This window comes from Manis javanica, chromosome 17 (assembly GCF_040802235.1).
Source record: "Manis javanica isolate MJ-LG chromosome 17, MJ_LKY, whole genome shotgun sequence".
Classification (NCBI taxonomy): Eukaryota; Metazoa; Chordata; class Mammalia; order Pholidota; family Manidae; genus Manis; species Manis javanica.
In genome coordinates, this window is record NC_133172.1 from 13,113,217 (window position 1) to 13,126,478 (window position 13,262).

The 13,262-nt window shown below is 51.8% G+C and overlaps 1 protein-coding gene across 3 annotated transcripts in view; it reads right to left on the bottom strand.

The window, feature by feature from the left end:
- Positions 1-13,262, bottom strand: part of SPTBN4 (spectrin beta, non-erythrocytic 4) — a 67,977-nt gene that overhangs the window by 40,639 nt on the left and 14,076 nt on the right. For all 3 annotated transcript variants that reach the window (XM_037013952.2, XM_037013953.2, XM_073226173.1), the window contains exons 5-14: positions 12,342-12,433; positions 10,641-10,721; positions 9,358-9,473; positions 7,520-7,632; positions 7,236-7,423; positions 7,044-7,161; positions 6,618-6,776; positions 5,730-6,032; positions 4,804-4,954; positions 1,089-2,037 (exon numbers count right to left, since the gene is read on the bottom strand). In XM_037013952.2, coding sequence (XP_036869847.2) covers positions 1,089-2,037; positions 4,804-4,954; positions 5,730-6,032; positions 6,618-6,776; positions 7,044-7,161; positions 7,236-7,423; positions 7,520-7,632; positions 9,358-9,473; positions 10,641-10,721; positions 12,342-12,433 — 2,270 coding nt within the window. The remainder of the gene's footprint in view (positions 1-1,088; positions 2,038-4,803; positions 4,955-5,729; positions 6,033-6,617; positions 6,777-7,043; positions 7,162-7,235; positions 7,424-7,519; positions 7,633-9,357; positions 9,474-10,640; positions 10,722-12,341; positions 12,434-13,262) is intronic.

Below are 13,262 nucleotides of genomic sequence, written 5' to 3' on the forward strand. Positions count from 1 at the left end.
GCTTGGGCCTCATCCAGCCCCACAGCCTCAGTCCTCATGACCCTGGACTCATGGTCCCCACATCGGACTGCAGCCCCAACCGTGCTTCTTTTGAACCTGTCTCCAACCTCAGAGCCTGCTGTGTACCTCCTTGGGGCTCTTCACATCCACTGTGACTCAACCTGGCTTCAGCACCTCTCCCCAGATTTGTTCTTCCTCTGGGTCCCTATCTCAAGGACAGCCTCATCATCTCCTAGGCCAGAGCCCTAGGCCGTGTTTTGGACAATGTCCCTCCCCATGGCCTATCCACTTGGCTTCCTGGTCCAGTCTTGTCCCCACTCCAGCTGCCTCTTGGGGCTCCCACCCACCATTCTCACCCCCTCCAGCCCACCCTCCACATGGCAGCCAGGGAGATCTCTGGGCATGGTCCTCCCTTTTTTAAAGCAATGCCCAAGGCTATGGCTTGGATAATTGTGAGCACAGTAAGGGCAGGGACCAGGCCAGAGTTTCAGCAATGCCCAGCACAAAACCTAGAACCATGCAAGAGCTCAATAAGTACCTGTCGAATGAATGAATCAATGAACAAGACGCTCAGAGAGAGAGGTTCAAAGGGGTCATCCACTAATTTGACAACTCATTACGAAATTAGCCAACAGACAAATCGGCATCTAATGTGCCACAGCATGGTAAGTGCAGTGAAGAAACATAAAGTGGGGTGAGGGAAAAGAAAGTGACAAGGTCCAGGGCTATTTTATCACTAGGAAGATGGCATTTATGCAGGGGCTGTGGGCATCCCAGGGCATCCACCAGACTGGGGTGTCTCTTGAGGAGCTTAGGTTAACTTCGTGGCTGGTGAATATAAGCCTAATAATAACAATAGCAAACATTCCTGGAATGCCCCCTGCTCCCAGGCACTTGCTAAGTGTTCTGCAGTATTCACGCACTTACTGGTCACCACAGCCTGGGAGGTAGGAACAAATATTCCCATTTTACTGGAGTCCCTAGTTCCAGTAAAATGTCCCGAGAGAAAATGGGAAGTGTTGAACCTGTGAAAATGAGGCTCTGTGTGTGAGCAAGGGGACCTGGTAGTCCCATAAGTGCATGCTCACCGGTGCTGCACCACCTCGACGTCGTCGAGTGAATCAGGCACACGCATGGCCAGCAGCCACTGCTCCTTCTCACCGATCCACAACTCGCATGCATGCACCTCGCCAAACATGCGGTAGACAGCGAGGGCATCTCGAAGCCATTGGCGCCTCAGCGCAGCCACCTCGGTCACCTCAGCGAACAGCTGCTCGGCCTCCACCACGCGCACCTGCAGTGCCACCACTAGTGGCCCAACGCTGCTGGCGCCCCCCAATGTGGTCAGCTGACGCCGTAGGCCGCCCACCGGCCCGCGATGCGCCTCCACCTCCCCGGTGAGCGCACGATGCTGCCGGGCCAGGCGGCGGCTGGATGCTTCGTCGTGGCCAAAGTCGCCCGCGGCTGCTAGACGGTAAGCATCGCGAAGCCAGTCCAGGAGCCCATCGAGATCAGCGCCGAACTGGTGCAGCGCGCGCGCCTCCTGCAGCCGCCGCTCGCGCCGCGCGGCTGCCTCCTCCAGCCGCAGCCAGCGCCGCCGTGCGCTCGCCGCCCTCTCCTCTAGGCCTGCCAGGTGCGCCGTCTCGGCGCCCGGTCCCACGGCGCCGCCGGCCGCAGCCAGCTCCTCGCCACGCCGCAGGGCCTGCTGCAGCAGCGCCCGCCGCCCGCCCAGCTCGCCCTGCAGGATCTTGTACTGCGCCAGGAGGCGCGCGGTGCTGGACAGGTCGTGCGCGCCGCCCGCTGTGCCCGCTACTCCCGCAGCGCCCGCCGCGCCGCCGCCGCCCGCTGCCTCTAGGAGGCGCTCCTTTTCACGGGCCCAGCTCTCGGCCTCCTCCAGCTCCTGCAGCAGCGCCCACAGGCTCCGCGAGGCCTCCAGCTCCGCGCGCCGCCGCGCCGCCTGCTCCTGCAGCTCCGCCAGACAGCCGTGCACATGGTTCACGCGGTTGCAGATGATCTGTGGATCGCAGGGTTGGTAGCCTGGGCCAGGAGAAAGGGACGACCCTGGGTTGGGCAAGGGTCAGGGGGGACCCACGAAAGAGTGGTGCAGGCTATCTGCCCAGTCCTTGGCTCGGCTTCATCAGGTGCCAGGTTAGGCGTCCCCTCCTCCAGGCAGCTTTCCTGACACCCAGGTCTGAAGCAGGCACCTTCTCTGGCTCTCCCAGGCTTCTCTGCTTCCCCCATTCCAGTCCTGACCCCTCTAACCTATTATTGCCTGTTTTGTTTCCCCCACTGGACTTCGAGCCCCATGACCACAGGGCCTGGGCTTGTCACATCCTGTCCCCAGCATAGCCAGGCATAGGGTGGAGCCCAGAGCAGCCACCTAATGAAAAGTGTGACTTACTGATTGAATGATGGACGGAAACTGAAATTTGGAGAATCCTAGACTCTATACTTTTGTGTAAATTATTGTTTCCTTCAGAATTGAACCAAATGAAACTTCTCTACTCTTAAACCATTTTGGGGGTTCCCACTGTCATTCTCTTTTGCCTTCTTATCCATTAATCCCAGTGATAACTTGAATTCTTTTTCTTCAAATATTTCACCTTCCTCCTAGACCTCTAATTTGTACCCAGAGAACTGTGAAATTAAGTTAATGGGTCACAGTCAGCATTTCATTAATGCAACAGAATAGAATGAATAGAAAACATCACAATGTAACACATGAGGCAAGGTGGAGTATTGTTTCATAAAACCTTTATGTCAATGGGTGTGCGTGCATGTGTGTATGGGTGTGTGAACTCTGGGTCACAAGATAATTGTATTTTTTACTGGGTCAAAACAATGTAAGAGACACTGTCATAGGTGGAATGTGGGGTTTCTGTAACTCTGGACATTGAAATTGACCCAAATACTAAGGCATCCAACTGAATGGTGTCTATGTAGGCAGCCCTTCCTCTGACACAATGTCATTTAATCCTCACAGCCATCCTCTGAGGCTAGTATGTTTATTAGCCTCATCTTACAGATGAAGAAACTGGAGCCCAGGGAGGGAAGCCACTCGCCCAGGATCAGCTGAGAACTGATGTTTCAGGAGGCCACACTGTGGACCGCATACCAGACAGCTCTGCCTCCCATCGCCATGACAACACACCCCACACTAGCTTCTTGGCTGTTCTTGCGGTGTGACGTTTGTCACCAGGCACCAAGATCTCACAAGCAAAGACAGAGGGGGCCTGCTGGGGAAAACAGCCATAGGGAGAAGGACAGGGTCCCAGCAGCCTCTCCTGGGGTTGGGATGTGGGTGACAGGGGCTGAGCCAGGATGGGGATGTCCGTACTGGGGTTTGGAAGGAGACCTCAACACTTGTTCTTAGGATGTGCTCCAGCACATGACAATGAGAACCCCCCCACCATCCTCCAAATAGGATAGGCTCCGCTTTTCTAACAATGCTCAGGGGTTCCAAAGGGCCATGTCTTCAGATAAAGGAGTGAGACAGGCCAGCTTCAACACCCTCTTATCAGCTCCATGATTCTAATTCTCCTCACCAGCAAGAATGAAAAGCAGTCCTGATGGCCATCAGCACTCTCACAGCCAGAATACACAGTTTCACAGAACACAGTTTCTGACAAGGCGGCCCTGTGACCACGTGGGGTGGACAAAAACAAGGCCTCTCCATAATCATGTCTGAGCACACACAAAAACATGGTCCCTGCAAAGGACAGAACGGCCACCCATCCCCCTCAGCTGGCTGAGGTAAATGACTGCTGCCAATTCCTGGTCCTCCCACCACCTGGATAAAAATGATTAAGACGCACAATCATCTAATTACCCCATTTCCTGACACAGTCCAATCTGCAGCGAAACACACCGCACAAACCATCCCCATGTCGCCTAATGCAAGCCCACATCCTGTAACAAGCCCTTGAACGCCCTCTTACTGAGATGCCCCATGATTCCCCATGGTGCATGCAAAGGGCCGACAAATCCAACTTGGTTTGACTCTGACTCCAGGGGGATTCCTGGTGGTCTGGCTGCAGGGCATTAACATCGGTAAAATGAGACAGCGGCCATGACACATAGATGTGGCCAGTTTGATCACTGTATAACCGGGGATTAGGATGCTTGTCTGAGCAAAGGGCACAGATTCCACAGTGGGCTAATGAAAACTTTCCTTGTGCCTTTTGTGAGAACTACTGGGAAAAGAGGGCCTATCTCTTTCTGCTGGGTCTGCCAACCTGCTGAAATGTAAAGTAGGCTGAATGATCCCAGATTTACATCCCAAGGGGAGGGGCTGCCCAACAAGGACACAAACAAAGAGACTAGAGTCAGAGAGAGATGGAGTCTCAAAAGCATCATAGAACCATCCTGGATCCAGCCATGCCTAAAGCTAACACTCTTTTCCCTGCACCCTGTAGTTACATCAGCCAATATATTCCCCTTCCTCCTTAAGCTTATTGAATTGAGTTTCCATCACTAGCTACTGAACAGGCCTTGACTGGATATTACCTTCCATGGTCTTTTTATGGTATTTACTGACATTGAGCTATGAAAGCCTTAGCACATAACAATGCACAATAAATGTGCCTCATTACTGCAGAATCTCAAAGCAGGAAGAAGTTGTGAGGTCCAACCTCCCTCTCAAGGCAGTAATTCTCCCTGTGCTATCCCTGATCGTAGTCTGTGCTTGGATACCTCCAAAGACAGGAAGCTCACTCCTTACTACTCTCTCAGCAATAATTCTGCTTTTATTTGCACCAGCCCTGAAAGTCTCCACCCTAACCCCCACCCAAACCCTAGACTCACCCTGCAGCTGAGAGAAACGCAGAGCAGCAGCATTGAGCGCCCCCACCCTCTCACTCTGGGCCGCAATGTCCCCCTCCAGCAGCCCGTGCTTCTGCAACAGGTCCTCGGCCTCCACCAGGTGCTGCCCACACTCCCGGGACAGCAGCTGAGCCTAGGAGAGGGGGCGGCACGGAGCCTGTTTTTGGCTTTGGCCATCAGGCTGTGTCCCCCTCCTCCCACGGTCTGTGACAGTCTCTGTTCCTCTTCACTTGAACTCTGACCTCTGTTGTGGTCTCCTTGTCTCTGTCATCATCTCTCTGTACAGAGAGAACCTTCTGTCTTTCTCTGGACCCTCTCTCATGACCTCCACTCCAGGCTCTACCTCTATCACAGTGTCTCTCTCTCTTTGCCCATCTCTATCTTCTTCTATCTCTTCCTCCACCTCATTTACAACTTTTTGTCTCCATCTTTCCCTCTGTCTCCATCTCTGCCCATGTCTCTTTCTCTCCATGTCTCTCTCCGTTTCCGTCTTTCTTGTCTCCATCTCTCTGTGTCTGTCCATCTCTGGTTGGTCTCTCTCAGATGGATCCCATCTTCCTATGTGTCTTTCTTTGCCCCCATTCAGATTTCCATTGCTCACATTGTACCTTCCTCTCTCTTTTCTCTTTCTTTCCCCACTGTTCTCTGATTTCTTTCTCTCAACCTGTCATCATCTTCCTCCGGTTTAATCTCTCTGTCCGTGCCTGTCCGTAACTCTATCTCTGTATCTCTGTGTCTTTTTATCTATTTCTCTGTCTCTGTCTGTAACTTTTTCTTTCATTTTGTCTCCCTGTCTCTTGAGCTCTGTCTCTCTTCCTTCTCCATCCCTCTGACAGTTCTCAGTGTCTGTCTCCCTCCCTCCCCTCCCACACGCCATGCCCACCCGTGGTCCCTGGTCTGGCCCTCACCTGCATCTCCTCCATCCAGTCCACCATGTACACCATCTCCTGGAAGACCTTCTGCAGAGCCAGGTTCTGCTCAAGCCGTATCCGCCGGGCACCTACCAGCCCGGTCAGCAGGGCCCACTGGCGCAGGACGCTGTCACGCTGGGCCGCCACCCGTCGGGCATCATAGTAGCCTTCAGCGGCCAGTGCCTGGGCCAGCTCCGCCACGCCCTGCACCCGCTCTTCATAGGCTGCAATGTCCGCCTCAATCGCTTCATGCTTCTTCATGGCTGCCTCCACGGCCGGCAGCTCATACCCAAAGTTGTCCTGGGGCAGGGCAGGCCACAGACACTTGCCCACACTGCCTCAGCAGTCCGCCTGTTATCTGGACCCTGTGTGACCCTGGGAACTCCTGTCACCCTGGAGACCATCCCCACCATCCCCAGGTACCCGGGGGACCAGCCCTACTCTTCCCTGTTACACCTCTAACCCTAAACTTGTCACCCAGGAAACAGACCCCAACCTTCCATTGCCTAGAGACTGGAGATGAGGCCTACCCTATCCTGTTACTTAGGAGACCAATCCTATCTTCCCAAGTTACCCTGGACACCAGATACAACCTCCTTTGTCACCTGGGTCTACTTAAATACTCTCCCTATTCCTGAAGAGACTAATTCTGTCCTCTCTAGTTACCCTGGAGACCAACCTCACTCCCCTGTTACCCTGGAGACCAGGCCCACTCCCTTCCCCCACCACTCACTTCTCCCTTCCCACCCTCATTTGCCACCTAGGAGAGTAATCCAACACTTTGCTGTTGCTTAGGAGATCAAATCTTCCTCTCTGCTCCCAGGGCTGTCAACCCCACCCTCCTTCCCTTCCCCCCCACCCAGAGCCAAGCCCTACAGCCTGTACCTGGGAGACCAGACGCTGGTTCTCATTCAGCCAGCTCTCCCTCATGGCCACCTTGTGGTCAAACCTCTGGGCCAGTAGTTCTAACTTCTCCTGCCGGATCAGCTCAGCCCGTAGGGCAGCCTCCCGCTCGTGCTCTGCCTTCTCCAGCTGGCCCCATGCCTTGGGGAGACAGGAGGAGGGAGTCAGACTCCAGCAACTCCCCACAGTTTCAAGGCTTCTCTGTCTGAGGTCACTCCTGGCACTTAACGGCACTTTTGCGCAAATTGGAAAAAAATATTGCTTCCTCATGACACTCTGCTGCTAGAAAGCTGTCAGAATGAATATCCAGTCCATGATGTCTGCAATGGGAATGGCTCCCTTGAGCAGTGCGCAACGTGCACAACTCCACAGAGCAAAGCTGCTTCTCCCCCACCTTCTCGACCTCACCTTGTCGATATCCCAGATGCCACAGCCCTCCCGAGGCACAAAGAGGCGACGGTTGCAGGCACGCAACTTGCTCTGGATGCTGAAGAGCAGCACCTCCAGGTTCCCCTTTTCCTGAAACCTGAAGGGGCTTTGGCTCAGGAACTCTGCCTCCACACCTCCACCTGCTGCCCTCCCTCTGATGCAGGGCCTCACTTGACAGGCTTCTCCAGCGTGCAATAGGCTGTGAAAGCCTGAAGCTGCTGCTGCACCCCACTCAGTGAGTTGGCAAACTTCTGGTTGCTGATGAGGCCCACAGTGCGATGGATCCAGGCCAGCAGCTCGGCCGCCAGCTCCTCATAGCGCTCAATGATCTTCCCCACCTCCAACACCTGGTCCAGGACCTGATGCAGCACAGGAAAGTGGGGTCAGGTTCATTCCAGATATGCCCCCAAGTGGGTCCCAAGCTCCCAGCCACCTCATTCCTTGTCTCTTCATACCTTCCCGATCCGCTTCCCCTCCACAGCCAGGGCCTTCATCTTGGAGAAATAGTGGTAGAAAGAGACCACATAGGTAATGATGGACTTCTCATCTGGGGTCTCCATGTTCACATCTGGGGAGTAAAGGAGTGGGGGAGCATGAAAGTAAGCACCCTGACAGAGGGAATGAAGGTACTGGGTGGAAGGAGGGAAAACCTACTCTTGTTAGCTGTGTGACCTTGGGCAAGGTAACTAACCTCTTTATTCTTTAATTTTTTGTTGTCTGCCAAATGGGGATATACCTCATGGGATTAAATAGTGCCTGACATATATAAACTACTGTAAATTATCTATAATTATTTCTTGAACACACATTCTATCCTCTACCTCAGGGCCTTTGCACATGCTGTTCTCACTGTCCGGAACAATGTTCTCTTTTCTGTGTGCCTAATTCCCATTCATCCTTCAGGGCTCACCTCAACTTAAATTTCCTCAGAGAAGCCTCCCTGTTCACCCTGTGTAGAGTTGGTCTTCTCCTGTTATCCTTCCTCATAGCATCTTATCATTTCTTCCTAGAACTTACCATAATTTGTAATTAAATATTCTTATGTGCTATGTCCTTATCTAGAGTTCAAGCTCCATGAGGACAAGGTCTATGCCTGTCTTTTTCCTTAAGCATTGTTACTACCATGCCCAGCACATAGTAGGAGCCCAACAAATATCTACAAAGTGGATGGATGGTGCATAAGGTTTGAGGTCAAGGACATGGGCTTTGGAGGAAGCATGTGCTTGAATCCCCACTCAACCACTTACTCTTTGAATGTCCTTAGAAGTAGACATGAATTCCCTAAGCCTCAGTTTCCCCACCGTAACAGTAAGGAAGTCACAGGCCTGACACTTAGGAACACCATAAATTATAGAAAGAATAGCCTGGCACATGGAAGAAACTCAACAAATTCCGATTATCATTTTAATTTACCTACTGAATGCACAACATTATTCTTGGCCCTTATTGTTCATCACCTGATGAAACAGACATCTGCTAAACACCTACTATGTGCCAGGCACTGATCTCAGAATAAAGCTACAAGAGGCAGGAGAGAGGGGTGATTAAGACCATGAATTCTGGAATCAGAAATCCGGTTTACTGGTTTTCAGTGCAATGCTGGGCAAGAGACTTCACATCTCGGAGTCTTCCTTTCCATCACTTAAAACAACCGGGTCAGTGTGAGGATGAAAGAGAACAGTTTTGATAAAATTCCCTATGAGCTTGGCACATAGTAGATGCTCAGAAAGGGGTATCAGCTGTTGGTCCAGAGATTGGAGACTGGTGTCGGGCATGCTCATGGATTGTGAATGAGGCCAAAGTTAGGGGTGGAGTCGGGGGTGGACAGTACCTGGTAAAGGCATTGGGGATGAGGATGGAGTTGTGGACAGGGACAGACACAGGGATGAGATGGGGATAAGAATAGGGGTGGAAATGGGGTTGGGATGGAATGGGAGTTGAGATGGGGTTGAGGGTTAAGGATGGCATGGGGTTAGGGTTAGGGATGGCACAGGGTTCAGGTTGGGGTTAGCCTTGGGGTTGGGGAGAGAGAGGAGCTGAGCCTGGAGGAAGATGATTGAGGAAGGCTATGGGAGGAGAGGCGGTTACGCCGGACAGGAATTAGAGATGAAGATGAAGAAAGCAAGGGACATGAGGATGGAAAGAGGAGGAGGTGGAGATGAGGAAGGCGGGGGGACTGGGAGGGAGTTGGGATTTGGGACAACCTTGGACTGGGGACGGTGTTGCGGTAGGATGGAGTTGAGTTTGGGATGGCACAGGGGTTGCAAGTCTGGGCAGGGCCCGCAGGACTCACCCTCGGGGTCCAGCAGACGTGCCAGCCCCAGGTGCTGCTCAGCTGTGCGAAAGGCTCTCTGCAGGTTGTAGTTGGCGTTGGACTTGGTGAGTTTGCTGAAGTCCACGAGATCTGGCCTGGGCAGGGGCACAGAGCTGGCGGGCAGCAAGCAGGCTCCAGAGCCAGTGGGCACAAGGGTGCAAAGACATCTTTGTCTGAGCCCCACCCAGGGTGAGGGGCAGGAGGGGCACAACCCAGCCAGGGGAAGCTGTGTGTGCTGATGCAGGTCTGTGGATGTGAGGACCATGTGAGAGCGGGTGTACATCTGACAGCATGGCATGCACGAGCCTGCTTGGCTGTGTGTCTCCACAGTATTATGCAGTGGTTGGAAGTGTGAGATCCAGAGCCAGCCCACCTGGTCCCAGCTCAGTCATTTCCCTGGCTGTCACTCTGGGTGAGCTACTTCATCTCTCTGTGCCTCAGTTTCCTCATTTGTACAGTTGAGATAATAATAGCATCTGCCGCAAAGGGTCATTGAATACTAAATGACTTATTGGAAAGCACTTAGAACAATGCCAGGTACACAGAAAGCACTCAATAAATGTTACTATTATTAGCCTGACACCAGTTACAGCTTGTGGGTTTCTGGGTGTGTATGTGGGACTGGTCTTTCCATGTGTGTATGAGTATGTATGTGTGACAGGCAAGGATTGTGAATGAAAGAGTATCCTGGCATAAAAAGCTCGGTTCCAGCTTCTTGCACGCCAAAGAAAAGTCCCTTTCAACCTCTAGGCCTCAGTTTCCCCATCTGTCATGGAGATGATCAAGATGTGGGTGTAATTTGTCTAGGTTCCCATCTCATCCCATTCAGTTCCAGGCCCTGGAGTATGAATAGGGATATGCGGGGGGCCAGAGGAGGGGTCTGGGGGGCCTGCCTTGAGGAAGGGCTTTCTGATGGAGGAGGCACTGTGCATACATCAGAGTGGACCATCCACGGGCAGTGAGCTCTCCCCAGCAGGGGGCATCGAAGCAGCAGGTGCAGGCTGTGTGTGCGCGTCTGTGTGAGGGCACGTGTGTTTCCATGTGTGCAAGGGTATATGGCCTGGACAGGGGTTTGTATGGGTGTGTGCACCTGAGTGTAAGTGTGGTCATGTGTGTGAAAGAAACTATGAATATGTGCACAGAAGTGAAGGATGGGTCCTGTGTTTGTGTGTGTCATCCGTGTACATACATGTACAGGTGTGTACCTGAGGGATGTGGGTAGCCTGCAGGGCAGGGATGGGCTGCCCCAGGCCAGGTGGTACCTGTGCCGGTGAATGAGGGCATTGAAGGCCAAGCCGTCCCTCCAGCTGGTGGTGAAATTCTGGATGTTTACCTCAGGGTAACTGGCGTGTGGAAGGGAGAGACAGAGGCAGAGACGGAGAGTCAGGAAGAAAGAGGGAGGGAGAGACATAACAAAATGGATGGATGGATGGATGGAAAAGATAGGTAGGTAGGTAGGTAGGTAGGTAGGTAGGTAGATAGATAGATAGATAGATAGATAGATAGATAGATAGATAGATAGATAGATAGATGATAGATAGATAATAGGTAGATAGATAGATAGATAATAGGTAGATAGATGATAGAAAGATAGATAGATAGATGATAGATAGATAGATAGATAATAAATAGATAGATAGATAGATAGATAGATAGGATAGATGATAGATAGGTAGATGATAGATAGATAGATGATAGATACATAGATAATAGATGATAGATGATAGATAGATAGATAGATGATAGATAAATAGATAGATGGATAGATAGATAGATGATAGATAGATAGATGATAGATAGATAGATAGATAGATAATAAATAGATAGATAGATAGATAGATAGATAGATAGATAGATAGATAGATAGATAGATAGATGATAGATAGGTAGATAGATGATAGATAGATAGATGATAGATACATAGATAATAGATGATAGATGATAGATAGATAGATAGATAGATGATAGATAAATAGATAGATGGATAGATAGATAGATGATAGATGATAGATAGATAGATAATAAATAGATAGATAGATAGATAGATAGATGATAGATAGATAGATAGATGGATAGATAGATAGATGATAGATAGATGATAGATAGATAGATAGATAGATAGATAGATAGATAGAGAGATACAGGCGAGGAGCCAAAAGGAGAGAGAAAGGGAACAAGGGGAGAGGAGGAAAGGAGGAGGGAGAAGGGATGGACAGAGAGAGCACAAGACACAGACAGAGATGGGGAAAGAAAAGAGGGAGAGAGAGGCAGGAAACAGAGAAGGGAGGGAGAGAGAGGAATGAGGGAAAGCAGGTGTGGAGGTAAAGACAGACATACAGACAAACAGATGACATTGCAAAACAGACAGAAAGCCCCAGAAGGCTGAGTCAGAGAAAGTCCAGGCTCCATCCACACCTGCCCCCTCCCAGGGGCTGCTCCGCAGAGGGCACCTGAGTTTCAGGCCACGCCCCTCCCCACAGGGCGGAGATTGGGGACCTGTGTACGCTGCTTCTCAGCCCCACTGAAAAGTCCCGGGGACCCGCGTCTTCCCATCCGAGCTGCCCGAGGCCTGGTGTGTGCCTCCTAGGCTGAGGGGTGGCTACTTTCAGGGCCAGGGGTGGCCAGAGACAGGGAATAGGGCTGGGGGTCCATCCAAGTGCACATGAGGCCCCTCGAGGTGCAGGCTGAGAGTGGGGGAGAGAAGGAGCAGGCTGTGGACAGCCTGCCACTTTCCAGCATTATTCTGTAGGGAATCCAGAGTTTCTAAATTTGAACCTGGCCTTCCAGATTGTTATACAGGTTTACTCATCAAGCTTGGAAGAGTGGACATATTTTATATACCGGCTCATTAGCTTCACATGTAGCTTCTGACACCGGGGACCTGGGCTGCTTGCCCCCTGCACTCTTGGCCGGGGAGGCACCCCAGAGGTTGGGGCTGGCCTGCCTGGGGGCTAGGAGCTTACCCAGCTGTCTTCATCTGACACCACAAGAGCAGTGCGTCCTTGGCCGAGCGCGTCTCTCTGTTGTCCTCAGTCTCAATTTTGATGACTTGAATCTGAGGATAAAAAAACATGGCTTCTGGGGCCTGGAGGGCTGCCAGGGAGGGTAGTCCGGGCAGCTTCGGCCTGGGCTGGGGGTCAGGAGCACAAGAACGGGTTCTGGAGTGGGCCAGGACATCCACAATTAGGGGAGGCGATTATGGATTAGGGTCTCGGTTTCCAGGGAAGGCTGAACACTTGGCATCTGGGCCACTTCCCTGATCAAAGCTACCTCATCTCCTGTCCAGGCTGCTGCAGTGGCTTCCAGCCTGGTCTCCCTGCCCCTGCCCCCTGTTCTCACGTGGAACAGGGACTCTGTGAACACCCAAATCAGATCACAGGCATCCTATCCTCAACACCCTCCATGGCTCTGTCTCATTCACAGTCAAAGTCTTTTCCATCTCTGCTTGTTACATCTCTGACATCATCTTCAAATCTCACTCTGCTCCAGAAACCTGCTGTCCTCCTCACCTAATCACCCATGTCATCTCACCTCAGGGCCTTTGCACCAACTGTTCCTTCTGCCTGGGACATCCTTTCCCCCCAGGTCCCCGCATGGCTCCACCCCCACCTCCTTGAGGTCTTTACTTACATGTCACCTCTTCAGTGAGGCCTTCACTAACCACTTGATTTTAAATCTCAGTATGTCCACCCAAATTTCACCTCCTCCTTCCTGCCTTATCATCTCCTTAGCATTTACCACCATCCCTACATTTTATTTATTCATCTGAGTTAATATCTTTCCCTGTTGTGAACTGAATTATATCCCCAAATTCATAGGTTGTGGTTCTAACCCCCAGTGTGACTGTATTTGGAGACTGGGCCTTTAGGGAGGTAATTAAGGTT